Source organism: Pempheris klunzingeri, chromosome 10 (assembly GCF_042242105.1).
Source record: "Pempheris klunzingeri isolate RE-2024b chromosome 10, fPemKlu1.hap1, whole genome shotgun sequence".
Classification (NCBI taxonomy): Eukaryota; Metazoa; Chordata; class Actinopteri; order Acropomatiformes; family Pempheridae; genus Pempheris; species Pempheris klunzingeri.
In genome coordinates this window covers 24984839-25012821 of record NC_092021.1, presented here as the reverse complement: position 1 = coordinate 25012821, position 27983 = coordinate 24984839, and the positions used below count along the sequence as shown (strand labels likewise).

General features: G+C 44.8%; 1 protein-coding gene across 1 annotated transcript; it reads left to right on the top strand.

The window, feature by feature from the left end:
* The first annotated feature begins 54 nt into the window (after window positions 1-54).
* Window positions 55-27983, top strand: LOC139208406 (rho GTPase-activating protein 20-like). Its single transcript, XM_070838078.1, has 15 exons — window positions 55-277; window positions 2626-2711; window positions 8958-9134; window positions 10518-10667; window positions 11293-11334; window positions 11597-11681; window positions 11863-11940; window positions 12329-12395; window positions 12962-13171; window positions 16653-16843; window positions 17533-17697; window positions 18246-18355; window positions 18771-18960; window positions 24410-24524; window positions 26053-27983. The coding sequence occupies exons 1-15, from the start codon at window positions 188-190 to the stop codon at window positions 27732-27734; spliced, it is 3438 nt and encodes a 1145-aa protein (XP_070694179.1). The 5' UTR covers window positions 55-187; the 3' UTR covers window positions 27735-27983.

Genomic DNA, 27983 nt, shown 5'->3' with positions numbered 1-27983 from the left:
GACAGACGCAGTCACAGAGGAGCGCAGCGCACACGGCTCACCTCCTCTTCCTCCGGATCTCCTCCTCTCCATCATGGCTTCTCCCCGGGCTCGTGCCCTGCTCTCCGCCGGATAAACTTTGGACTTGGGCTCGTATCATGGGAATATACCGTCTGTGCGCTCGGCCCCGTGGATCTACTCAGCCTTGATGGAAACCATGTCACCGCAGCAGGGGACCATGGGACAGAACAGGTCCGACTCCCTGAGAGAGAGCAAGGCGCTTCCCGACGGCAAAAAGGTACCAGCTGGGCTTCTCTGTTGGACTTGTGGCGCTCGTGCAGTGTCTCCTGTGGACACTTTGCGTTTTTACGCACTGAGTTGCTCGGTGCGCTCATTAAGAACGAGGTAGATGATTCCAATTAGGCTCTAAAGAAACTGGTATTTTACTGAAAGTCATGTAAAATCACTGCAAGAACTCTCAGTGAGGGAGTTAAAGACCGGATAGAGAGAATATATAAAGAAAATCTCAGATTCCCTCTCTTTTGCTTTTATTTCTACCAGTTGTTGCTGTAATACTTTTAGCAAATCTGAAGTTTTCTTCAGGACTTCAGGTCATTATTAAGTTGTTGGTGTTGGTGTCACTTATTTAAAAAATCCTTTAGGTTTGTTTGATCATCCCTTTATTCTGTCTGCCTGAAGACTAACTCGGATTCATGCGCACAAGGTTGGTGCAAGTGGAACAGTTTTTTAAGTTGGCAAATATAAGAGAAAGAATTTCAAGGTTTTCTAATAATAATGTTCCCAAATCCTGAGTTTTAACCGAGAAAAAAAAAAAAATCCCCTCTCATTGATTTTACTGGTCTCCAAGTCGTTTATGTGTCATGAATGCAGCAGTATGTGAGGGAAGCAAATAACTGAGGAGGATAAAGTGCTGATACTGGTGATTATTTGTCAGTCAGACAGTCAGGAGTCACCACGCAAACACAGAGGAATGAGTCCACCACACAGCATCAGATCCATCAGATCCATCAGATCCATCAGATCAGCACCTCTGGAGTTACTCCTCAGTGCGTGGAGAAGTAGTAACAATAAAAACACATACACAGGCATGGGTCCTGATCTCTGCCTCTCCTGTGAACGCAGTCCACAGTGTCGCAGTTGATTATTGTGGCTTTAGTCTCTGGTCCTTGACTCCGTCAGCCGGAGGAGGTGGTGCTCAGATAAGTTGCAGTAAACAGCGCCCCCGTCCAGCGAGTGTCCACAAGGTCAAACTGCAGCTTCCAGCAGGCTGGACGTGAGTAGGTGAAGGTGAGCCGCCAAAATGATGCTAAAAGTCAGCAATTAAAGGCTCCAACGAGGGCTGGACAGAGTTAATGCAGCTGGTAAAATGACCCCAACCAACCCACATCTATTCACTACAGATTAACATGAAAATCAATGCTTGCTGCTTTGCAGTTACTGTACAACAGAGAGAGCTCCAGGTGCTGCTGTGGTCTTATCTTCCAGCTCTTTAAACCCACTAAATCACTCTTACTCATGTTTGTTTGTTGTTGCTGAGATTTGGCCTCATTAATCTACAAATGTTGTTGCTGCACTTTGTCCTGAGCAGAGAAAGTGGAGCTTTGCTTTCACATCACTGACTGAGACACTTTTCCACATGCCGCCTTCACTCAGGAGTCCTTTGTGTTGAGATGTTTGTGTCGATGATGATGATGATGATGATGTATGTTTTATTTGGCAGCTCACGCTTCCTGCTTGGTTTCTGCATGATTAGTTTTTTTATGTTTCACAACAAGCCTGATTCTTGCTTCATGTCAGCGCCTCGTGTGTCCTGTCAGTCACCTCACACCTGAAGGAAGAACAAACATGTCACCTTCCAGACGTCAGTGGAGCAGGAGTTCATTACTTCATATGGACAAAAACTGTGTTCGCAGACTCAACTGGATCGATTTCTCACTTGAAACCAATGTCACTGGACCCTAATCTCAATAAAAGTGACCCTAAATGTGTTTTATGCTGAGCTGTAGTAACTTTGGCTTGGATGACTATAAAGAGTCAAATTCTTCCTTCAGCAGTTACAGGAGAGGAATTTTACCCATAAGTCACTGCTAAAGCAAAGTCTTAATTCATTTTCTGTCGCTGTCTTTTACTCTTTTTTTTCAAACCCTTTCCAGACTAAATGACTGGAGTGTGTGTGTGTGGGGGGGGGTCGGCTCACGTGGTTTTGGTATGTTGCTGATAAATTAGGTTTAATTGAAATAGCTGCGGTCGTCACAGGGATGCCTGTCATACTTCTGTGAGGGAGCTTACAGTTGATCATGTTACAGCGAGAATATATGAGGGATCATAGACATTGTTTAACCGCTGGACAACAGATTTCTCAGATTTCTCTCTGGCTGTCACTCACTTTTCAGTCAGTTTAGCTCACTTCCTCCTCTTCTCTTAAACTCTCTCTCTCTCTTATTCACACAACAAGGCACACACACTGTAGCTGTATCTATTTCCTCTTCTGCCTTTTGTTGTGCTTTGTGCTCCGCAACCATTTGAACAATACATGCCATTCATCATGGGGCGCAAATCAGAAAGACTGGTGCAAGCCGCTGACCCATCTCCTCTCTCTCTCCCTCTCTCCGTCTGACTGTGCAGAAGATGAAGACGTTGGCCCAGAGGCGACAGTCGGCTCCCTCGCTGGTCATCAGCAAAGCACTTACCAGATCGAGGAGCACGTCCAGGTACGAGCAGACACACTCATCCACACACACACACACACAAAGAGCTGCTGTGTTGCTGGTTTGTGTAGTTCCTCAATGGAGAAACGATTTGTCTTAGGAGATGGTGATGCGGATGTGGCTGCTGCTGCAGAGAGAGAACTGTACGCTCTCTTTGGACAAGTACACTTTACAAAACAGGCCTTAAATGTTTCTCACACATCAGAGCAAAGAGGTCGGCCTCAATCACTCATTCATGGTTGAAAGGGGGTTTAAATGCTTCTATCTCCCAGAGCTATCAGACCCTTCATCACCCTCGTATCGGAAATCCCTTCCTTCTCCTTGAACAGGGTCGGAAACAAGCCATTACAAACCCCATGGGGAGGGTATTTATTTACTAGAATCTTTGTCTCACATTTCTTTGGTGGTGCCAGCCTTTATTTTGAGACTTAACAAAAAAAAAAACCAGGGACCTTTTTAGCCTTTGAAGAAACTCAGCTTGTTCCAGAGAAACAAGGTTAAATCAAGAGTCCCTCGTGGATGCAGAACCACAAAATGCTCCTCAAAGCACCTTTAAGCTTTTAAATAGAGGATTTTAATGCCATCATCATTTTCCCAGTGAGCACATGCCTGAGGATGATCCTTGATGTGTGTGTGAGCTGGAGGCACTTAGTGTGTGTGTGTGTGTGTCTTGCAAGTCTCAGGAGTTATGGAGCCAAGGCTTGACACTCTCAGCTGTCACCCTTAACCTTTGACCTCTCATCAGGGGGTGCAGGGGCCAGTGGGGGTCACCTGGGGTCAACACCTCCCATGCCAGTGTGGCGTGAGGTGTTCATTAATGTCCGGATGTGGATGTGAACACGTCGGGGGTGTCACCAGGGGGAGAGATGTGAAATTATAGTGGTCAGGTGACTCCCAGCAGGCACAGGTGAGAGGGCATGGCAGTGGTTATTGTGGATTCCTTTCTCCAGGTACTGTCAGTTGCATATTTTTAAGAAGTTGCTTTAGTTATTGTTCGTTCTTGTTTATTTGTGTGGGTTCATTCTTGTTTGTGAAAGCTTTTCAGAGCGTCTCCATGCTTCGGTAACTGCTGTATAAAAACTATAACGCCCTAAAGTCCCATTAATACAATTTTAATGGACACATCAGTTCTGCCAGCGATACTTGGCAGTGGCTTACTCATTATTACGTCACTGCTGTGCTCTTTATCCAAATAAACCACTGGCTCAGGCCTTATTTCAAAGGGAGAGAAGTAACAAACATATTATATTCGTCATACTGTAACTGAGCAACTCTTTTTTTTTTTCTGCAATCTGAGAGAAAGCTTCAGGATAAAGACCTCGTCGTCTCGTGAGAGTAGCACTGACTGGTTAGCCTGGTGGATCTGTGCTGAGACTGAGTTGGCAATCAGCTTCTCAAAGAGCTTTTTATTAGAATTAACTATTAAAGAGTTTTCATGTGCCAGCAAAGCAACCAGTTTCATAAGAAAAAAGCCCCAAACCTTGATAGTTTCTGTCGTTCTTTACTCCCTCTCTTCTTTTTGCTCATTCTTATTCCTCCACTCTCAGCATGTGCATTCAATGAGCAGCCTCAGCTCTTAATGTCTCAGTCATTTGATGATCTCAAACTTCGAAGCAGAGTTTCATGTATTTCACAGCTTAAACTTTCTTCCTTTCCCTTTCTTTCTTTTGCTCCCTCTGTCCTGCCTTTCCCATCAGGCCAAGAGGTGCTGAAAGGCTCTCTGGCCCTCAGCTCAGCCACTTACATCACCTCTGCACACACATCGGCCTACACACACACACACACTTCATCCAGAAGTATAACCTCATCCCTCGGCCTCCAGGCTTACAGTACAGGGTATTATGGGCTCAAACCGGTGGAGTCCCCTCAGGCCCCTCAGGCAATGAAATCTATACTGCAGGGAGGAAGGTGGCTGCACCATAAAGCATAAAAACATATGATTGGCTCACACCCCTGACCTCAGACACACTATAAGCTACAGTGCCACCACACACACACACACACACACACACACACGCTCACAGTACAACAACAACTTCTCTCTACTTTCATTTGCATCAATATAGTTGTCAGGGTGTTGCTCTATTTACTAAACCTAACTTCCCAACCTGAATTAATTTCTTTCTCTACAAAATGGTCTCAGTTTGTTTGATTTTTTTTTTTTTTTTTTTTTTTTTTTGGCTGTCCGAGGACATCTGGTCCTCAAAATGACATATACAAGAATGCACACATCATGCAGAAGACATTTCCTGGCTTTAATAATGAGCTCTGCTAAGGATATCATGGCTAACAGCCCCCGGTCACTTCTCTAACTGGCTGCAAAAAGGGGAAGAGTTTCTGTATTCTGACCTCATCGTCTGTGTGTGTGTGTGTGTGTGTGTTTCCTCTGGCTGTATAGACAGCCTGTATGTGTCAGCCAGAGAGGACATTATAGTTTCCCTATGGAAATGATGTGGTGCAGCTAGAGCCAGTTCAGGGTGAAGTGAGTCAGCTAGAGGAGACTGAGGGTGAAGAAGGTGTGAAGCTGTCAGGTAGCCTGCTTGATGTTTCTTCTCTTCTCCTGTGGACCACACAGTGTGGACGGGACGGTGGCGTCTTCTCTGGACTTTCCATGAAAGAAGTTGACGCTTCTTGAGGTGTCTCTCTTCTGCCTGTGCTCATTATCCACCTATCAATACTTCAAATGTGGTTTTTCTTCCCACAAACTCCACTCTTACAATCTCAGTTCCACTTTTTCAATAAGATGAATAAGCCTGCTGTTTTTGTTGCAGGAGTTTTTCTGTAAAGAGCTCCACATAGAATTAAACCAGCTTCAAAGAACAGAATATAAAAGCAGGTTAACTTCGTCATCCATGTATGAAGACGTGTGAGACGCATCCTTTGTGTAATGTCTGCATTGTCATGTTTGCTGTATTGTTGCAGGAATGAACAAAAGCTGCCGTTGTGGTTTCAGGAGGTGGTACAGACTGGTGTGTGTTTGTGTAAAACGACGTTGTCTAATCAGCACGTCAGCAAACAGCTCCTCTCTCTCTCTCTCTCTCTCTCTCTCTCACACATACATACACTGAACTGCCAGTTGCTGCTTGTCTGGACGACCTTTATCTGGAAGAAAGAGGTCAAACCTCCGGTGATGCAACCGTCTTCATGCAGAAACTTTAGTCACAAACAGACAAGCACACATGCACACACCCTCTGACTTTCTTTACTACAAATTCCTCTGAACTCACACTTGAACCCACACACATCTTCTGTGAATCACTGTCACATCTCTGACTCCCCTCTTTCACTTTTATCTCAGTCAGAGTCCACATGTTGCATAAGGAACGACTGAAGGTTTCTTCTCTTGCCAGCAGCCTTCTGTTCATTCAGTTCTTCTTGGTTTGTCTTGGATTGATGCCTCAGAAACTTAAAACTTGTTAGTGGCCTCGGAGTCAGATTTGCTACCAGAGGCAAATCAGCTGCAGACAAAGTGATGATACAGAAACACACACAAACACACAGAGTCCTTCTCAGGGTTATTAATAAATGAGCAGATGGAGTTATGAGTTATATAAGTGCATGTCGCTGGTGCCCTGAGGGAGTGAGTCTGCTCGGTCTGGGTGGACCATTTGGCAGCTTAAGATCCTGATATTTCATTATAACTGATGAAACTGACTGAGTTCAGCATTTGTTGAATGAGAAGGAGGATGACGGTCAGCAAAGAAAACAAGTGATGAAGAAAGAAAAGACGATCAGGGAGAGAGAGGAGACGGAGAGCTGTCCTCAGGATGTACACCTACCAGTGCATCAATCATGGTTGCATCCATGACAGAGACTTTACTTATCTGCCCCATCCCAGCCCCCATGATCTGAGGACTGAGTGACTCACCCTCAATTCTATTTATGATTATAAGACCTTATACAGTTCTTGGTTTCATATTCTAAATCTTTTTGTCCATATTATGTTTCTACTCCTAGTAGAGGGTCTAAAGATAGAAAGTCCTCTTGGACACATTTGTCATTTTGTGGTCTAAAAGTTAAATAGACTCGTCAAAGCCCTACTTTGTGATGTATGCCGTTAAAAAGAATCAAACTTTATTACATACAAATCTTGCCGTTGCAGCTTGATTATTCATACGGGGACATTAGTATGCGCTCTTGTGTGGTTCATTGTACACTGGCCCCTTATTGTGTTCCTAAAAGTCAACAGTGCTTCAACAAAGGTGGCCATGTATGCGCGGACGGGCTGAGCGCTCAATTTATCAACATCACATGATGTACAATGGGGCATTAGCTGCTCATCCATCAGATTCAAAGGAAGGCCGGCTCAGCTGTCAATCTTACATTCAGGAGGGAGGGATGTGTAGTGAATACAGAAGATGTTGTCTTCTTTGGGGCAGCGAGGTGTGAAAGGGGCTTTACAGGAAGGTTTTCCATTGTGCGAATGTGGGCTCCTCTGACGGGAGCATTTTCCGGATCTGCATCCACAATAAGAACAGAGGAGGATGTGTTGATAAACTCTTTGAGAGGATTTTTCTGGACTCTTGCTCTCTAACAGTGCTAATCCCATGGCAACTTAATCAAAGAACACCAAAATCCTCCCCAACGCCCCTTTGCAGTGATCTCTTACCCCCGTGCTGTCCTCCTGCAGTGGCATGTGGCCTGACATTAGCAGAGCAGATAGAGATGTAACGGACGCCGAGCTTTGATGCAAAGGGGAGTCACAGACAAAGAGAAGGGGGAGAAAATAGAAGTTTGGTACAAGTCTGTTGCAGGGAGTTGATATCACGAATAAAGATCCACATGTTGGCGTCACTATCTCCCTGACAAAGACAGAAAGAAATGCTTTATTCATTGCCGTGGAATCAATGAGTGAGCACGAGTTATGACCAGTTTACCTAGTATTTCTTTTCCTTCAGGAACAATAGCTGATTGTTTTGCAACTGCTGATTTCTGTAGTCATTCTTGCAGCATGGTGTCAGGTCTTTCATACAGACCAAGAAACGGCATGTTAGACTCTTACGTCATCCTTCATCTGTGTTTTACTCTTCAGCAGTTTCGGTGAGTTTACAGGTCTTGAAGGGCGACGTGTCCCACCGAGCATCAGCGCTTAATTGGCTACATTCATTGTCTTTACTTGAGCCAAGTTATTTTTGGATGACACACAAAGACGGACAAAAAGGGAAGCTTTCCAGCGTAGTTGTCTGTTCTTCGTTAATTACTTACGTAACAAATCACTTACACAATGTAGCTGCAAGGATTCAAGCTTGTCTGTCCTCCCTGGACTTGGACTACCACCGGGTGCTTTGTTGAAGGGGGTTACCAACAGAATGCATGTGTCCTCATCAGTATCCAGGATGTGTATATGGAAAAATAAAAAGGAATGAAAAGCAGAAACTATGTTAAGAAGTGGGTGTGTACATGCGTGAGAGTGCAGACGGCGTGTGTGCATGTTTGTGTACATGAAAGAGACAGAAAAGGCAGAGACAGAGATAGAAAATGTGTATGTGTGTGTGTGTGTAAGTGGACATTTAGGTCTTTTATCTGGCGGTGAAGAGTAAACAGGAAAGGATGGAGCTCTCAAACTATTTCCCCTTCCTCCAAAAACTCCCCTCTGTTTTCATCTGTCCATCAGTGGCACAGATTGACAGCAGGGAAACAGACAATTTTATGTTTAATTTTGTCACTAGTATTGTGTTTGTATTGAACCTTTCTTAACAGTAGTTACAGTGTTTTATTGAAAGGAGAGGTTGGAGGAGCTGGGCTCTGATAAAAATGTGTCTTGCTCAAGTGTCCTTGAGACACATTCATCTCCACAACAAGAGGAGACAGCGGTTGTACTGGGCAGCTCCGTGGCTTAAATGTGTAAATGTTCACAGGGTGTAAGTCTAGTGGACCAGAATGGTTTAAATTCTGTGTGTCCTTACCAAAAGAATTAGTCTAGTGTGTTCAGTTTAACAGCACTTCTTGAGCACTTTCCCTTGAAGGAGCTGCACATCATCCACTTATGGTACTAGAAGCAGCTGCATTGTAACACTCAGAGGGACTCGGTGCCTTGATCAATGCAGTAACTATTTAGGGAGCTGCAGAGAATTTTGCCGTCGGGCATCCTGGGACTTCTCTCTTACCCCTGTCTGTCAGTGTAAAACCCCTCGAGGCAAATTTGTGAGCAGCGGTATTGGGCCACACAATATAGATATGACTTAATTTTTGCCTTTGGGGTCAACAGTGTTTCATTTTTTGTGTCTGTGTTGTGTGTTTGTCTCCCAGGGAATGCTGCCTGATGCCAGTCAGCCCAGAGTCATGTCCCCTTGTCCAGGCCTTCCTAGCTGAGAGCCCAGGCCGCTTATTCCTGGGCCATGCCCAAACACAACTGAAGACGGGCCTGCAGACCCAGGAGAGACACCTCTTCCTCTTCACTGACACACTGCTCGTCGCCAAGGCCAAGTAAGTTTCCTTCAGTGTGTCTTGTGAAATGACAGAGAGAATGAAGGAGTGTATGTTTATGTGGTTGCGTGACTGAGAAGGAGATGGAAAATTGAGACAGGAAACAGGAAAAAAAAAAAAAAGTGAAACAAATTTGAGAATCAAAGAAGCAACATTTCAACTGTTCCTAAAAGTTTCTCCAACACTAACAACAAAAAACTATTTGTAGAGGATGGATTAACCTCCTTCTGCTATCTTTCCCTTCTCTGCTTCTTGCACGTCTCCCTCCTTCACTTTCTCCCCAGTATATAATTATTTCCCAACCAATTAAATCCATATGAACCCAGGCTCAGATCAAAGCCACACTGGCCTGCCTTGGGCCGACAGTATGGGGCTCTCCACCCACAAACTGCACAAACTGCAACACACACACGTTCAAAAATAGACTTAAAGAGCACATGTATGGTTTTTGAAGTCCACAAACGCACACATACATGCACCGAGGCACACGTATAAACACATAGACATGTAGAGATGGAAACAGACATCTGCTCTGTGTACTTATGTACTTACTGTACACACACACACCCCTCAATGCAGACACAGCAGGACCTCTGTGGTCATGTGCCGGTGGGCGGAGCTGACCCTTCCAGCAGCAGCAGCAGAGAGTATACGCTATAATTGGCTTTATAACATTATGGCTAAGCACAGGGTGAGTTACAGGAATGTGTGTTGGTATGTGTGTGTTTGAGAGGGAGAGGGAGAAGAAATGAATCGATGTGTACGTGTGTTTATGTGCCTTTATATTTGTGTAATAGTAGGGAGAGTATGTGTGTATGCCACATGTGCGCACTTGGAGTTGGTCCCTCTGTAATCACAGATGTAATGGTGGATATATATACTTCTACTGAGTGTGCCTGTCTGAAAATAGCTAGATCTTTTTATAATTGTAATATATATATATACACACAGCATTTCCTAAAGTACTATACTATACTATAACTATATTCTGTGAGGAAAATTGCAACAGAAGAGGATCCCAGTACGTTCCTTGTGGAACCCCTTGAATCCGTTTTTTATGCAAACCTTCACAAAGGAACCTTCTAGCATTCTTCACCTGAAAAATGTTTCACCTGAATTTGCTGTTTAATTGATTGACTGACTGACATATTATTTATCTATAACAATTTTGATAACTGATCATTTAAGTAATTTGTGAATCAGCAATTCCAAATTTTTACTGGTTTACTGTTTCTTCTCAAATGTGAGAACAGTTGGTTGACAAAACAAACATTTGGTAGCTGTCATGTGGGGCAATGGGAAATTGTGACGGCATCTTTCACTATTCTTTTATATTTTACAGACTTGATAATGAAACTAATTAGCACACTGTGTCTTCTGCAGGTCTCCCACTCATTTCAAGGTGAAGGCCCAAGTGCGAGTGTGTGAGATGTGGACAGCCAGCTGCATGGAAGAGGTGTGTGAGGGAAGCACCAACCCAGAAAGGAGCTTTGTCATGGGCTGGCCCACCAGCAACTGTGTGGCCACGTTCAGGTACGCACATCCACACATACACAGTAAAACAGTTTTTTAAATTCAAGAAGAGGAAAGCCTGGAAGGGAAAATGTAATTTTATTTTCTACGATGATCCTAATTTAATCAAAGTGGAGCAATTTAATGTAACTTAATTTCCTCTTACATAACTTCATTCAGTACATCTGCTTGCATTGCATGACAGTTATTCATGCCAAGCTCTCTAAAAAAGTACACTATGTACTGAGGTGCAAATGCACAGTGGAATAGGAAACAAAAAAAAACTGAACACGCAACCACAAAGTCCCTAAACCCTTAAGCGCAAAGGCAGTTCCCAGTCGTAAAGCTGCTCAATCCAACCGCAGTAAGACTAGAGTAGACAACCAAACATATACTACAGGCACGAACATGCACCACACTTACAAATACACCATATATAAGTATATTTGCACCTTCCTCGATGGTGTGCACATATTTGACTGATCCACACATAATTATTTTCCATCAGCAGGAATCCAGTCATAGCTTGGGGCGAAGTCTGCAATTTTAGCCAGTGGGTGTTACATAAGAGAGCAAAACAGACAGTTGCTTTTAACATGATGATTTCCTCTGACTGTATTTTATCACTCTCTTTACTCCTCTCCAGCTCAGAGGAGCACAAGGACAAATGGTTGACACTCATCAAAAGGTAAATGGTTTGTTATACCCCCCCCCCCCGCTACTTTGTCTGCAATGGCTTGTTTTGGTATTTTAGCTTATTGCTTATCTTCCAAAATCTAATTTCCCTTACCAGCAGGGAAGATTTGACTTGGACAGAACAGAAATGATTAAATAGAAGCCAGCTCAACTTGATTGAGAGTAATCACAGTGTGACTAAAGAGGAATCACCTGACATGAAAATGCTATTTTTATCTTGGCACTTATTTTCCTTTGTTTCCACCCACACGCAGTCGGATAATTGAGGGAAAAGAGAAGGACGACCCTAAGACCATTCCTCTGAAGATATTTGCAAAGGATATTGGAAACTGTGCATACGTAAGATTTGCTTCCTTTTCTCTGTGATCTTTATTGCTTCTGTCAGCACAAAAAAGAATATTGTTTGATTGCTTGTCTTTAAGTGGGTAATTAATTACCATTCATACAGTGCTGCCATTCATGAAACACACACAAACAACTAGATATTTCTATAATCTAAACATCTAAATGTTTCCACCAGGCCAAGACACTCGCGGTCAGCAACACTGACAGCACCACTGATGTCATCCGCATGGCTCTGCTGCAGTTTGGCATATCAGTGAGTAACCGAAGACCAAAATTGATGTTCAGCTCAGTATCCAGTGACAGCTATGCTTTGATTAAAAAGAGTTTCAAGCAAATCAGTGATGAGTACGCCTCTGTAGCTATCTGTTCTAAAAATTAGAAATAAGGCTTGTAAACATCTAGTTGTTAGAAGAGACTTTTGTGAAAGATTTGTGACTTTTTAGACCATTTTAGACCACATAAGACTGAACTAGCGGCTAAAGTGGAGCTGGTTTGTACAGTAGTTGCTGTGGCTCTCAGACCAAATACCTGTAAGAGCATTTGAAGTGGTGTCTTTACACCACAGACGTGCACGCATGAAGGGACCTTGAGGTAAAAGCAGGCAGAATTTGTTAAACCTGGTTCTCTTTGTCTTCGTCTAGGGCTGCGTTAAAGACCACCGGCTGTGGGTGAGCTCCAGTAAGGATGACCCTCCGTACCCTCTCATTGGTGAGCCCATAGGCAAATACTCCTCCCCCTTTAACCTTTTTCCCCTTGAAGATGCTCTTTACAAAGATACTTCACAGCAAAAGGTGCTCGAATAAGATTTCTAGTCATACTCAGAATACCGATGGCTTCGAAAAAACCTTCACGTATGCTTACAATTACATCTTTCATAAGTTTGTTAGAGTTAAACAAAGAAACCTCCTGTCTCATCCCTCCCACGACGCACTTTTTGGGAAACCAGGCAGTACTAACGCAGAAAATACCCACAGCGGGGGTCACTACTGTACGAGCACCAACAACGCACCAAAAACTCAACATCTGGGAGCATTTCAGAGCCCTTGGTTTTTGTCACAGTGGTATTTCCATGACATTCTGTTACTATAATCTTTTGTTCTGTTGTTCACACTGAATTCCAAACATCCCAACCTTAGACTGCTGATTCATCGCTGCTCAGCACAAGTTCTGCCCTATTTTTATCAGCTTTCTTACGCTGGCTCCATGTCACAATCGCAGAGTGCACATACCCAGAGCCCTGACCTCTAACCTGTAGACCTTCACCTCTCATTCAGGCCACGAGTTTCCCTTCAGCATTAAGATGAGCCACATTCGGGATGGCGGGAGCAGTGGCGGAGGCCTGGGAGGAGGAGCGTTCAGGGATCCAGCCAGTCCCGCAGACTGTCCAGGGGTGCTGCTGCTGGACCAGTGTCTCCCACCAGACACCCAGTGCCAGTTTATCCTCAAGCCCAGCAAGGTTGCCCCGGGACAGGCTCCGCTTATAGGTAGGACATCATGAGACATTTTCTGTTTATATTCAATATATTTCAGAATTGAAGTCAACTTTGCACATGGGTGACTTCAGATAGGTGATCGTTTGAAAGCACTTTGAAGCTGCATGGTTTATTATCAGTGGATTCCAACCAAAAGTCCTCATTAAGTGTTAAAAGCTCTGAATTGTGGGTTTAAAGCTGCAAGACAACAGTGATCTTAATGCACTGAGGCTGATCCATGTAGTGCTGGAAGAGCAGTGAACGTAGGAGCTTTCAAAAAGAGCTGAGAGTTTGTTTATCAACATGACCTTTAAGGTTTCCCAGTAGGTGGTTGGTCAGTGTTAATAATCCGTCCATGAATCAGCTTCTCTATGAAACCACAGGAAGAAATATGAGGATACAGACAGATTAATGCAGAAGCGAAAGTACCTCCTCAGATTTAGCTTCCCTTCACATAAACCATTTCACTTTGTTCGTGCTCGTCCTTCACACTCGCAGACACTCAGTTATGTTGTTGATTCTGAGGATGAATCAGGAGGTGAACGAGAAAGAAGGCGTGATCGAGAACGGTGGGAACGGAGATCTTAGCGGCAGAGAGGTGACTGCAGGGGTCGGAGAGACGCGGTGTCAAAATAAGACAAACGTCAGACAGACAAAGAGGAAGAAACCCCAGAAGGGACGGATGAATGTGAGAAGAGGAAGATGGAAAGTGAAAAGAGATGACACAGCTATTGAGTAAGCCTGAGGGTCAGTGTAGGTGATGGAAAAAGAAACAACAGACTGTAACAGATAGAGAGAGAGAAGAATTCGGAGAGGGAGCGGCTGAAAAAGGGACGTCGAAGTGAGAGGGACAGACGAACGTGGAGGAGAGAGAACAACAAGAGGATGGTGGACAGGCAGGAGCGAGGATGAGTTATGGGGATACAGAGAGCGGGATGGAAAAAAGGAGGAGATGAGGTTTAGAGGAAAACAAATTGAGGAGAAAAGTGTTTTCCAGTCAAGGAGGCTTTAGTTTGCCAACCACAAGCTTCGCCTCAGATTCCTCCGCCTCAAGCATAACACCATCTTATATAATCGCTCCATACCAGCCCCACTGCCACCGCGGCCTCACTGCTTACACCTAAACATGATAGCTAACGAACACGTGAGCCGCCCCTTCCCACGGACCCTGCAGGCAACTCTTTCTTGAGTGTTAGAAACTAGCTGGTGCATGTAAAACACATGTAAAAACTGTCCAAACTGCTCCTTCTTCCAGAGATCCATTATTCTATAATTATTATTCTTTAAAACACAGAACGCCTGGTCACATGATAACTGATGGACATCTTAAAGAGGAGGAAGCGTTCGATGCCATGTTAGTTTTTGGGACATGACACACAGTCAGTGTGTGCTATGAACTCATTTAGCCTCTAAGTACTGACGTTTGACCCCCAGTCCTTCTTATAAACCGAGTTAGATCATCGTTACCGGCCGTAGACGTATTTGGGTTGTGTAAAAATCAGTTGTCATGTGACCGTAACAAAAATGATTCAGACTGTGTTTGATTTTATAAAAAGAAAACTGCTGGGTTAAAAGGTTAAAGAGTGCAGCTCGTTAAAGTTAGAAAAAGAAAGTTGATTCTGTGAAGTCTCTAGAAGTCAATGACTTCACCTACTCTTGTTTTTTATTGTGAATAAGGAGGAATACAGCTCCTGGCACCTGTTGTGTAACTATTAGAAAAGAGGATAACAGACTTTGACCACCCAGTCGACGGTCCAGTCTCTGTTTTCTCTTTCTCCTTCGCTAAAACTAGAAAGCTGTAATGATGTAACGCCTGATTTCGGTGCGGCCTGCTGAGAAGTGCCAGAGCGGGCCAGTAATTCTGTTACTGCTGAACTTTGTTCCAGAGTGTGTTTGGGCCTGACGCCACGGCAGATTGTTAAATAATGGATTCTACATGAAGTATGCCGCATATTTTGTGGGCCCCTTTTGTGCTGCTGAGTCCTCCACCCACCGAAAGAATCTTCTATTTGTCAGGAGACTTCGACTCTTGGATGCTAATCACAATCACTTAATAATAGAAATGTCATCATGCTTTTGATAACAAATTGTTGGCAAATGAAAGTTTCTACAGTTATATTTCACAACAACCATTTATAAGCTCTATAAGGTTTTTTTTTGGTCGTTCAGAGCTGTAATGAATGTTTTTCATTATCAGTTCATGAATAGAAATGTTTCTGATATTGATAAAGCTTCTCTTTTAACTGATTCATTGTTTATTGTTCATGCTGATTGCAAGTTCCCGGAGCCCAAGGTGGTGGTGCAAAACCCAAAGATATTTTTACAATACAGATAAAAAGATAAAGCTTACTGTTGAGCTGTTACTGCAGCTCACAGGACAGACGTAAAGCACACAGTTAAAGAAACAGAACATTAAATAAACATAATATATACAGAAAAACCTTATATACACTTATAAGTAATAATAATAATTATATAAAGAAACAACAACAGGGTGGGGTGGGGATGGAAACATTATATGGATTATATGTTTTTGCACAGTTGTCCATGAGTTGACTGACTGCAGCGGACTGCAATGATACAAAAAGAGACAAATCACCACATTTCAGACACAGAAAACAGCAAATGTTTGTTATTCTGCTCAATAAATGACGAATGAATCGATTAATCAGTTTATCTCTATCAGCACTAAGTCCCTCTGCAGTGGGGTCTTGTTCCTTCGCTCGGTATAAATCATCTTGCATTGAGATTTGATCAAACAGTAAATGTTTGGCTGCACATTGTCGTTAACATGCACTTCAATGCACACACAGCATGTTGTTCCATAACTGCAGGAACATGCTGAGCTGTTGCATCAGAGAGAACATGTGGAGTGAACACGGACCTGCAGACGGACACAAACATCACAGGCATTGACATTGTGACTTGGCACCACTGAGCAAACACTCAACAAGGAACACACACAGTCACAAGCCTGAAGACACACACAGAGCCTCATACATGCTTTCACACACACACACACACACACACACACACACACACACACACACACACACACACACACACACACACCATACATGTCTGCATATGTTTCTCCCAAACACTGAATCAGTGGTTCTTTCTTCCTCTGTCTGTCACCGTCTTCCACAGTATCTCTCTGTGCCTTTTTTTAGGTTCCAACTATTCAGCTGAAATTCAGCAGACAGACCAAGTATTCATGTGCACACTGAACAAGTCTAACACCTTTAGCTAACTGCTAAACAATTCACAACCTACTTTGTTGGAAAGTTTAACTCAGAAGACAAGAAATAAATGTTGCAAAACTATTTCATCGGCTGCAGTTTTGCAGTTTAGTGAACCGTCGGGCACTGCTGGATGTGAATTGTATTCCCGAGTGTACTTTAGTGACTTCAAAATGCATTACTCAAGCAGCAGCAGTTTAATTTTACATCTGAAACCACAGCTCACCTCTTCCTCTTCTTTCTCCCCACAGAGCCTGGTCAGCAGAAGCCCTTCAAGAGAAAGAGGTCTCTGATCAACTGGCCTTTCTGGAGAGGCTCCAACACACAGCTGGACGGCCTGCCCCTCTCCCCGACCTCACTCTCCCCCACTCAGGGACGGCTGTTCGGACGACCCCTTGGCTCCATCTGCTCTCCAGAGCACGGCCTGCCCAAGCCTGTCATGGTGAGCCGAGTGAAGGTCACGCAGGCCAGCAGGAGGGGGCAAATCCTCGTCTGGGGGCGGGTGGACACGGGATGGATTAGGGTTTACTGTGTATTTGAAGAAAGGGAGATGCAGCGGTATCATAACTTACTGTATACTGCATGTGTCAGATAAATGGTTTAAGTTAAAGAAATAATGGAAGTGAAACCTCTTAAATGTGCTTGAATAAGGAATCCAGATCCAGTATCTCTGAACATTTGCTCCAACCTTCAGAACTTTTAGAAAAGCCAAACTGGATCTACACCAAAAAAATTAAACCTAAATTATTAGATTTTTCTGCCACTTCAGATATTTGACAGTTTAACCAACTAAACACCAAATAGTTAGCAGTCCAAGTTAATTAACCTTAATCCACATGAAACATCATTAAATAACCCGTCTAAAATGGTGACAGATTCATCCGATGAATCATTTCTGATTCAGAAATAAACCAAACCACGTGTCTCTGATTTCCTTTGGATGAAACGTTGGCAGGAGCTCTGAGCAAGTCTGTCCTTTGGTGTCAAACATTAAATGTTTTCAGTCGCAGCTTTTGTTGTTCACTGCAGCTTTTTGAGTTCTAGTCCTGTCAGCGACGAAAACTACATTATATAATATTGATTTTAAGAGGATTTTATGTCGGTAACCGTCCACCTCCCTCCTCCCTCCAGGACATGTTGGTGTTCCTGTACCTGGAGGGGCCGTACACCAGGGGCGTCTTCAGGCGCTCAGCTGGGGCCAAAGCGTGCCGGGAGCTTCGGGACAGACTGGACAGTGGGACGGAGGACCCAGAGATCACACACCAGTCTGTGTTCATCATTGCTGCTGTCCTCAAGGTAACACACACACACACACACACTCCACCACACACAGCTCTGCCCCGTCTCACCGATTTGAAACCAGACAACAGAGAGCAGGAGCGACAGATGTGCGTCCAAAGTCACATAACTCCAGACAGGATAATCTGTCTCTGCACAGCCAGGCAGGCTGCCAGTCACACACACAAGGTGCTGCATTGTTCTGCATCCAGGCCAAACAGCCACCACATCGTCGGGCATCCAGGGAGCAGCTGAGGTGCTGTGGGGGTTTATACAGAGCCGATTCATCGCTCGTCTTTGTTGTGCTTTACCTGCGTCTACACAATGGGCATGGATTGTGCCTCACCTGAAACAAAAACAATCTTTTTGATTCGTCTGTTGAAAGAAAATGAATTAATGCCAAAAAAGTCCGGTTCAGGATATAGTGTCTATAGTGGTCTCTTTGCTTTAGAGTCTAAAGTACAGTTAAGTTAATATGGTCGAAAAACAAAATGTCACGCTGTCTAAAGTTTAGACATTTAATTATTTGTTCGACGTCACGATCTGTTTTGGTTTTTTGCACACAGGACTTCCTGCGAAACATCCCGGGCAGCATGCTGTGTGTGGATCTGTACGACCGGTGGATGGATGTGATGGAGGGGGAGGGAGGGGAGGAGAGGACACAAGCTGTCCAGAGGTAGGAACTCTCTCTTCACATCCTAAATTACATCATATTTAATGCTGAAACCCTCTTATGCTTATGCTTTAAAGCAATATTACATGTTACTGTGTCTCTCTCACGAGCGCACACAGACATAAGAAGTCAGAAGGGTGACGAATTAAAGGAAAGTCCTGAATAAGTTTGAGTTCTGGAGACTTAGCACACAGCTTACAATGACACTCTGTTGGGTTTTTACTTTAATCACACACTTGATGCCTAGAAAGGAAAGGAAAGACAGAGAGAGGGCTTCACTTCAGCGCCAGAAGCAACAGACTAATTTCCTTTTGCTCAGGAAAATAAAACACTGTGAGAACAAGTGATTTAAGATGTGTTTCATGATCGCTGTAGTTTTGTTCTTCCCATGATGACTCTCCATCTTTCTCTCGCTCAGGTTGCTCCACCTCCTGCCCAGCGAGAACCTGCTCCTGCTGCGGCACGTGATCGCCGTGCTGCACTGTATCCAAGGCAACGCCCACGACAACCAGATGAACGCCTTCAACCTGTCCGTCTGCATTGCTCCCAGCATGCTCTGGGCTCCAGCACCAAGCACCCCCGAGATGGAGGGGGAGGGCACCAAAAAGGTGAGATACACGATATGAAATATAATATAGAATGATAAATATATATACAGGAAGTAAACTTTTGAGTTATTTATTGTCATTATTCATTAATTTGCGGATCATTTTCTCGATTAATCGATTGATTTCACTTGTTATTCAACCAGCCAGAATCTGAGATGCTGAAAGCAGAAAATATTTGGTATTTTTGCTTGAAAGATTTGATCGATTTTCAATAAAGTTGCAGATTAATTAGTTTTCTCACATCTGTCTGTTCAATATGAGGCTCAGTATGAACTCTGTATGCTACACTGGTGAATGCACAGACGTGGTATACTGTAGATCTTCTCCTCTAACTCTTGGCAAGAAAGCAGATAAATGCATTTCCCAAAATGCCAAACCGAACAGCCCTGAATACACTACAGAGTGTGTGTGTGTGTGTGTGTGTGTGTGTGTGTGTGTGTGTGTTAAAGAGGCTTGCTGAGACGGTGTGCAAACTCTGAGGAATTTAACGTTTCAGTGAAATGATAGAAACAAACTGCCTCAGCATGAGTGTGTGCGCACCAGTGTTAAGTATGAAACACATGAGACCAGACAGACAGACGAAGTACGATCCTGAGGGTTTACAGACAGAAGTATACCGTGTGTGTGTGTGTGTGTGTGGGTGTGTGTGTGTGCACACATGTGTTCACATGCACACACAATCTCTGTCAGCCTGAAAACCATTTGTCAGCAGGCTGAACGTTTCCCCACCGACATGAGCTGTGCCGACCTCCGAGCAGGAGCTGACCCACTAACACACAGCTATGACACACACACACACACACACACACACACACACACACACACACACACGCTCTGTCACGTTCACACGTCAGCGCCGACAATCACTCATAAGCTAAAATCACAACATTCTTACACTCTGCTGAGCTTCAAATCCCCGAGCTTACAGCAAGACTTGACAGGAAAGAGGAAAGCCTCACACTTTTCATGCAGACTTAACTTCCAGGCACACAAGAAAATATAAGAGTGTGCATCAGGTTAGAGAAGTGTTACCTTTAGAATATATTAGAGATGACCTTATAAGAGGACAAGAGACTAGAGTCAAGAAGGCACAGTTAGCAGCGATCCTCTTAACAGCGAAGCGATGCCGCTCACTCTCTCCCCCTTGTATCTTGGCCGGCCAGGCTAACCTGAGATGACTTAATTCCCCAACAGTGGCTGCAGCCAGCGCCCGCAGAGGAAGCCCCCTCGCCCACCACGGCTCATCACGTCGTCACTAAGACAGAGGGAACACAAAGCTTTTTGATTTGTGGCCTATTTGGAAAGTCACAGTAATTTAGGTACACAGAATGTCACAGTAATTTAGTTACACAGGATCTCAGTGGGTGGCTGGTCTGGCTATCTTCTCACATGTGTGTGTGTGGGAGAGAGAGTGTGTGTGGGAGAGAGAGAGAGTGAGTGTGTGTGTGTGTGTATGCTTGAGGTAGTTGAGGTTCATTGAGAAAACATGCTAAGAATTTCCTACAGAATCCCGAGGCCAAGTGTGTGTTTTAGCGGAAAATAGTGTTGCTGAAACAACGTTGCTTTCCTCTCTTCACACACACACACACACACACACACACACACACACACACACACACACACACACACAATTCAGCACAAATACCATCAGCACCCACAAATACCTAAATATCTCTTTCACAAATACTCCCCTGATAACATTTTCCCTCTCTCACGCTGCTTGTTTGTGTGTGCGGCCTGAGCGCAGGCGGCCTTTTTCTGGGAAAAAACTTTAGAAAAATAACAAAGTGAGATTTCGACATTTCCCTCCTTGCGGTCGGAGCCCGGGGACAGTTTAAACTAGCGTGGGCCCCTGGCCGTGTAATGGCTAGTTTCCAACCTTGTCTGGAGATGCCTGAATGCTCAGTTTTTGACCAATTCAGTTTAGTCTCTGTGTCCCTTCCTCTTTCATGCAGCATATAATTTAAATGTTTTTGGCCGAGCGGAGCCGTTTAGGAGATTCTGAGGTAAATACAGCTTTAGTTTGTGTATCACTTAAGACGGAGACAGACAGACAGACAGACAATCATTCAAAAGAACGTTGTTTTTCTCTTGAGCTTGGTTCTCGACATGTGGACCAAACTTTGACTGATCCTCCGCTTTGTTTTGATCTTAACTGCAGTCACGCTACAGTAGCAGACGGCGTCCAATAGAGGATAAAACAGAAAATGGATGCATCTGCTGACTGATGACCGCAGAAATACTCAGAAATGACCCACTAACACACAGCTGTGACATCTCTTAACGCACCCACACACATGTGCAGCAGTGTATATGCTCCAAGTATACTGTGGCGAGCATTGTAGGAAGTCCACTCTCAACCTGCGTCCATACTGCAGGCAAATATTTTGTGAGTGATCTACAGCATCCGGACAGACAGACTGTTAAGATATCCCATTTATCCTATTGAGTTAGAGAGGAGGAAGCAGGTCTAAATGGGCTGCTGATGGAGGGGCGAAAGTCTCCTGCGTGCCCACGGGCTCTTTCTAACAGTGCTCTGTAGCACGTAGCAGCCCTCCCTGAGTGACAGTGAGGAATGCTGAATGAGTGATTAAAGGAGGGCGGGAAGCCTAAATGGAGGACAGAGTGGCAGGTAAGACGAGAGGGAAGCAAAAGAGGGAAGTAGAGAAGAAAGCTAAAGAGAAAAGAGGAGGGGGAAGAATGCAAGTGTTGAAAACAAAAGAAAGAAAAAAGAAGGAAGAGGTCAAAAGTATTTCAGCGAGATTATGCAACATGTTATCTTTCCTTTTATTATTTTGTAAAAGAACACATGATTCAAAAATAACCCATTTTATATGTTTTTGCTGTAGCTGCTGTTTCTGGTGAAACCGAATCATCAACAAAATGAAGCAATGCTGATTTCTCTCTGAGTTTGCTCAGCGTTGTGTGTTGGGGTGACCTGTAGTAGTTAGAGAGGGGCCTTTAACTCTTTAATTTAATTAAAAAGTCAAGATTTGGGTCCAGTTTGGCTGGGTTAGGGTTAGGGTTAGGGTTAGGTGCTCTATTTAGGCTACTATTTCAGCTGATAAGCACAGGACCGGATGTATTTTAATAATTATGATTCACTTCAGTTTGGACCTACTGCACATAGAACTGGAGCCATTAAAAAGAATTTGAAACAGTAGTTATATGTAACATAGACATCTAAATAACCTTCACTTCCTAACATGTATGTGTACATGTGTGTGGTGCAGAAGTGACGTTGCACATGTGCTGTTTTCTACTGGTTAACACACATTTAACACTTGTCAGTTAATGGCTGCTTTTTCTTTAGGAGTGAGACAGTTGAATGATAAGAGACACGTGTCACAGAATAGCAACATTATCTAACGGTGAAGATGTCTCATGTAGTCAGGAACAGGTTCGTTCTGAGGATCGGGTGTTTGTTTCAGTGGTATTTGAAGGTGGATGGTGAAAATGATGCAGCACCTGTGGGGAAACTAACTGCAGACTTTAGTGTGAGTGCAGTGAAGTAGGATGACAGACAGACAGACAGACGGGACCTTTTTTTGTGCTCTAATATTGTTGTGGATGTGGATATGGTGTCACTGCAGGTTATGGAAAACACTTCTAAGACTTAGTCATAATCCGAGTAAACTGTGGCCTCGGGGCTTTCATACCGCAGTCATTAGCACACGTGGTATCTGAAGAGAGGTCGCGTACGCACACAGGAGATAAAACCAAAAGGTTAATGTTGCATTTGCTCTCTGGTAACAATGGTGAGGGATTTACTGTGCCTGATCGCTAGAGTGACACTACTGTGGGACTCATTAAGTTATGTAACGCTGAAAATACAGCTCTCATCTCTCCCATCATCTGCCAGGTAAAATGTGAACGGCCTTCATTCACCCCCGTTCTCTATGAGACTCTTTCCTCTCATTGCATTTGGACTGTCGGCTTTGTCTGTGAAAGTCACATCAGGACCAGATGATGCAAAGAGTCACATTTCTATCAGAGGCTTTAGTGACTAAAAGACAATCTTTGGATTAAAATGTCCTTGTTTTTAAGTTGTCTAACATACACTTGTTACTGACATGGTGTGTGTATGATGCTCTAGAACAAAATAAATAGATATATTATATAATAGAGTACATTTTGTACAATTTTCATATTATAATCCAAAAGTTGGTCTATTTTTTTCTTCAAACCTTCGACCTTTTTCTAATATAAATCAACTTGTGTGAAGAATTTTGTAGAAATAACGATCATTATACTGAAAGAAGACAAAATAATGCAAAAAAAAAGGAAGATCTGATTCAAGAAAATTCTTGAAACAACTGGATTTTATGCAAGCAGGTTATATTATCTCATCAACCTTTCAGACCCTTTGCTGGTTGCAATAAATTAAGACTTTTCTCACTCAATCTTGAGCAGAAAGCACTTAAATTGTAGCCTGGTTGTGCACGGTTTGTGAACACTGAGTCATTCAACGCATTTGGACACCATGCAGACATATGAAACGGACAACATCTGGCCCAACAAGCAGGAAACAGGGCGGCCCTGAAGAGTGACAGCAGGAAAAACAACCCCTTTCTAAACACAACAGGCAGGTTTTAGTGGAAACTTACCACAGATTGGGGAAGCTGTGACTCCACCGTTTCTGTGGAACTGGCATTAACCGACTATTTATGTGTTTAGTTTAAACAGCAGTGCTTCAGCCAAGTAATGTGATTTGTTTGAGGACTGTTTCCAACTGAAGCCATCGGCAGCATGTTTAACTCCCTCCAGGACATCTGTAGCTGTGTTTTCTCCTGATAACAAATATAGTAATATGCATTATCTTAGAAGTTTACAGCTGCTATAGAAAACTCCTACGCTGGACTTGTCTGTCTCGGTCTTCAACGAGCATTTGAGACCTGGTGATAATCAAAGCCAATAGATGATGTCATATATTATCATTATTAGGACGTTATCCAGGACTGGGAAGAAGGAGTTTGATGTTTTCGTGGTCGGTGTGGAATGCAAATACTCGTGTGGTTAGGAGGTCGATATCAGCCCGAACAAACGAATGCAAACTTTTCTCAGAATAATGATATGGGACACACACACACACACACACACACACACACACAACTTAAGACAGCTGTTTGGAGCTGATGTCATTAAGGTATTTAGGTCAGGATTTCACTAAATGAAGCAGTAGCTACAGTGTCCAAATGTTCAGTGGGCATATATTGATTTCCATTCTGGTGTGTGTGTGTGTGTGTGTATTACTTAGACTGCATACTTGCTGAATTACTGCAGAACTTTGGCTGATTCCCTGAGGAGATACTTCAGCCAACGAAGCTCTGATAAAGAGCACCAGAATTACACTTTCATCCAACTGTACAACACTGAAAACGGGCGGTCAGCAGCTGCAGCGAAGCAAAGGAGAGCCAAAGTGTAACCAGGTGGTGTTTTCTCCCTGCAGGTGTGTGAGCTCGTGCGCTTCCTCATAGAGAACTGCTGCAGCGTCCTGGGAGAAGACGTCACCTCGCTGTTCAGGAGCTTCAGCCAGAAGAGCAGCAGCAGTGACCACGGATCAGGTGAGAGTCCACAGAGGGGAGGAGAGGGGAGGAGAGGAGAGGGGAGGATGTGAATAGAGAACGAATGAAAGATGAATGGAGTCTGACTCACTCCACACACATTAACAGTCTCCATCCAATGCTTCACATAAGCTCGTAATCCCAACAGTCACATTTCTAACTCAGCTGTTATATATTTAGACGTGGAGGCTTTAACATGACATGAACTATTTACAATTTACAAGCAGCAACAAAGAAACATGAGTCTGAGTCTGAATCTTTTACATTATTCCCTCCTGGTTCAATCTGAGGGTTTTACAGTTTTAAAGTCTGCAACACTGCAACTGGAAGATCTAATCATGTTAGTGAATCATTAATCATGTTGTTATTTATTTATTTTGCTTTTTCTGTCATAACACAGGCAATAAAAGTGCACAACCTAATCTGTAATTTGAAAACCACAAGAAGATACTCTCTGCTTTAATGTTCCTACCAAGTTTAGTCTGGTTTAAACAGACTCTTACTTCACTCACCCTCGCTGGAAATGTCTAGTTAAGAAGTAACGGAGAAGCAGAAATGTAGTAAAACATAGGCAACATTGAGGATTGTACATAATTCTTAATGAGGGTCAGGATCAAGGTCAAAGTGTGTGTGTGTGTGTGTGTGTGTGTGTGTGTGTGTGTGTGTGTGTGTGTGTGTGTGTGTGTGTGTGTGTGTGTGTGTGTGTGTGTGTGTGTGTGTGTGTGTGTGTGTGTGTGTGTGTGTGTGTGTGTGTGTGTGTGTGTGTGTGTGTACCTGAACAGCAGCTCCTCAGTCTCTGGTTTTCTGTGAGTGCTCTCAGCGGACAGTGCTTCAGTGTGTTACACCTCAAAAGCCATAACGTGGTTTGAGATCGACTAGCTCACCGTGTGTGTGTGTGTGTGTGTGTGTGTGTGTGTGTGTGTGTGTGTGTGTGTAATTTAATGGTCTAGGCTCTTTCAGGCCCGTTGATTGGGGTCAACCGATCGGCCTGTGGTAATTTCAGTGATTGCCAGGGTCACAGGTGCTGATTAACGCGGCATTGAATCTCCCCATTCATAAATAGACCAGCTTTAACTTTCCTCCTCACGCTATAAATAATCACCAGAGGTCAGGGAGCACACAGCAGGACGCAGGGCGACGCTTTGTCCCCTGTTCTCCTCGTCTCCAGCCGTGAACTGTGGCTTTGTTCGTTTATTTCGGGGGTCAAGATTCTTAGTTTCTCTCAGACTGCTGCTTTGTTGGGCTTCGTGGATGAGTTTTGTACAAGGAGGTGAAATGTTACGGTTGTATAGTTTTTGGTCCAGGTTGTTGTAATTAATGATGCATTTTCTGGTCTGACTCAAAGTGGAGGATTTTGGCAGCTAGTTGGTGGAAATACCCTAAATTGTGGGACACTTGTGGGGAATGTTGGACGAATGTCTGCAAGAACATGATCGGAAAATCACCTTAAGATTACAGGAAATGTCACGGTAAAGTAAGACTGTTTCTAACAATATTCTTTCTTTCCTCTCCATCCTTCTCCTCCCAGATGTGTCGTCCTTCCAGATGAACGACTCGTCCTACGACAGTCTGGAGAACGAGCTGAACGACGACCCCGAGTCTCCCTACCAGGAGCAGCTGCCCCTTCGGGACAAGGACAAGCCGGACAGCCGCAGTCGTGACTCCGTCATCACCCTCAGCGACTGCGACCCTGATCCCGACCCCGAGACCGACCTCCTGCTGCAGCTCCCCCCGCTGGCCAGACCCAGGAGGTTCAGCCCTGCGGTTCGACAACCCCGCACCCGCCAGTCCAACGGCCTGTCACAGGGTCCCAGGAGGCTGAGGAGGAGCTCAGAGCCCGCCTTGGCCCTGACCAGCACTACGCCCCCAGGCACAGCGCCGGTTCTTGCCGATAACCACTGCCTGCCAGTAAGGAAGGCAAGCTACGATGCTGCCATGGAGGGGGACGAGGGGGAGGTGTTTCTGGAGCAGGGCCTGAGTGAGCTGCAGCTGAAGGAGGAGGAAGAGGATGGATATGAGAAGGGAGGAGCCAAAGTTCAGAATGGTGGGCGGAGGAAAATGAAGCACGCCCCTCCGCCTCCGTTGCGACTGGATGCCAGCTGTTCCAGTCTGTCGTCACCGGCGACCTCACCCACAGGCTCCTCCCTCAGCTCCTTAGACTCCGCCTTCTCACAGTACTCTACTGACTACGCCACCAGTGGGGCCATCCCATTGGCTGAGCCTGCTCCTCTCTCCCCTCTCTTTCCGGGTCAGCCCCAGCTGTCACCCAGGGACTCCCCTCCTCAGAAGGAAGCCCCGCCTCATTGGCCACAGCCCGCCCTGCCCCCTCGGACCAGCCAAACCCCCCCTCAACCGTATGGACTTCACCCTAACACGTGGCTCAAGAAGGACCGCCGCTTGTCACTGAGGCAGCCTGATAATGGACAAGCAGAGGAGGACTTGCCTGTGGTGAACGGGAAAACCCACCCAACCAGTAATGGCTGCTGTGTCGGTGCCCAGGACGCCGCGGCGGTGAACCGAAACAGCCAACAGAGATCCAGCAGCCCTCCGTCGTACCAGCAGGCTCTGCTGCAGCTGCAGCGCAGCCGCTCTCCTTTCTATAGGGGGACAGAGAAACCTCTGACCATCAGAGAGCTGAGGCAGCTCCACGACCAGACCTGCTACAAACCACCACTCCCAGCATCCCCTAACAACCCCAAACCAAACACAGGAAGTGAGGTCACACAGAGGCTGGCTAGAAGTGAGTGTGTGCAGCCCCCACAGGGTGTTTTCTTTGGACAAAGCGCCACCACTCTGGTCCTGCAGAGGCAAAAGTCCCACTCTCTAACTCCGGCCGTGGACGAGCACAAAGGGAGGAGGAGCCTTCCTCGTCGAGCATCTGAGCCTGCAAACTCCACCCTGTCCTCCAGCCTCACCCTGGACAGACCTCGCACGTCTAAAGGTCAACCCCAAGACGGTGGCCTCAGAGTGTCAGAGGTGGAGCCCAACCACGCCGAGCCGCGCTTCTGCCTGTCTCCCTCCGCCACCCGTGCTGTAAGGGACTACTTTTCCTCCCAGGGTCAGAGGGACGCAGATGCCTGCCTGAGGAGGAGTCAGGAGGTGGCGCTGGCTATTGTGCAGGGGAAGAGGGAATGGCAGAGCCGGCGGTGCAGTGACCCACGAGTGGATGAGTTTGAGCAGCTGTTTTTTGCAGAAGAGTCGTACGTGTAAATAAGAATTTTGTACAGACTGTATGAAAGAGGGGTTTTTAACTAATATGTTCACTTGTGTACAACTGTCTTCATTGTTGATATGGTAATATTCCTCCAAATACATCTTTTTCCTTCTGTGGCAGCAGTAGTCAGCCCAAGACAAAAAGGTGTCACTGTAATGGTACATCCAAGGTTTAAGATTTTAAAAGGTACAGATACACTTCCTGATTCGCTTCCACGCTGTTGGTGATGGCCCACAACAGAAATG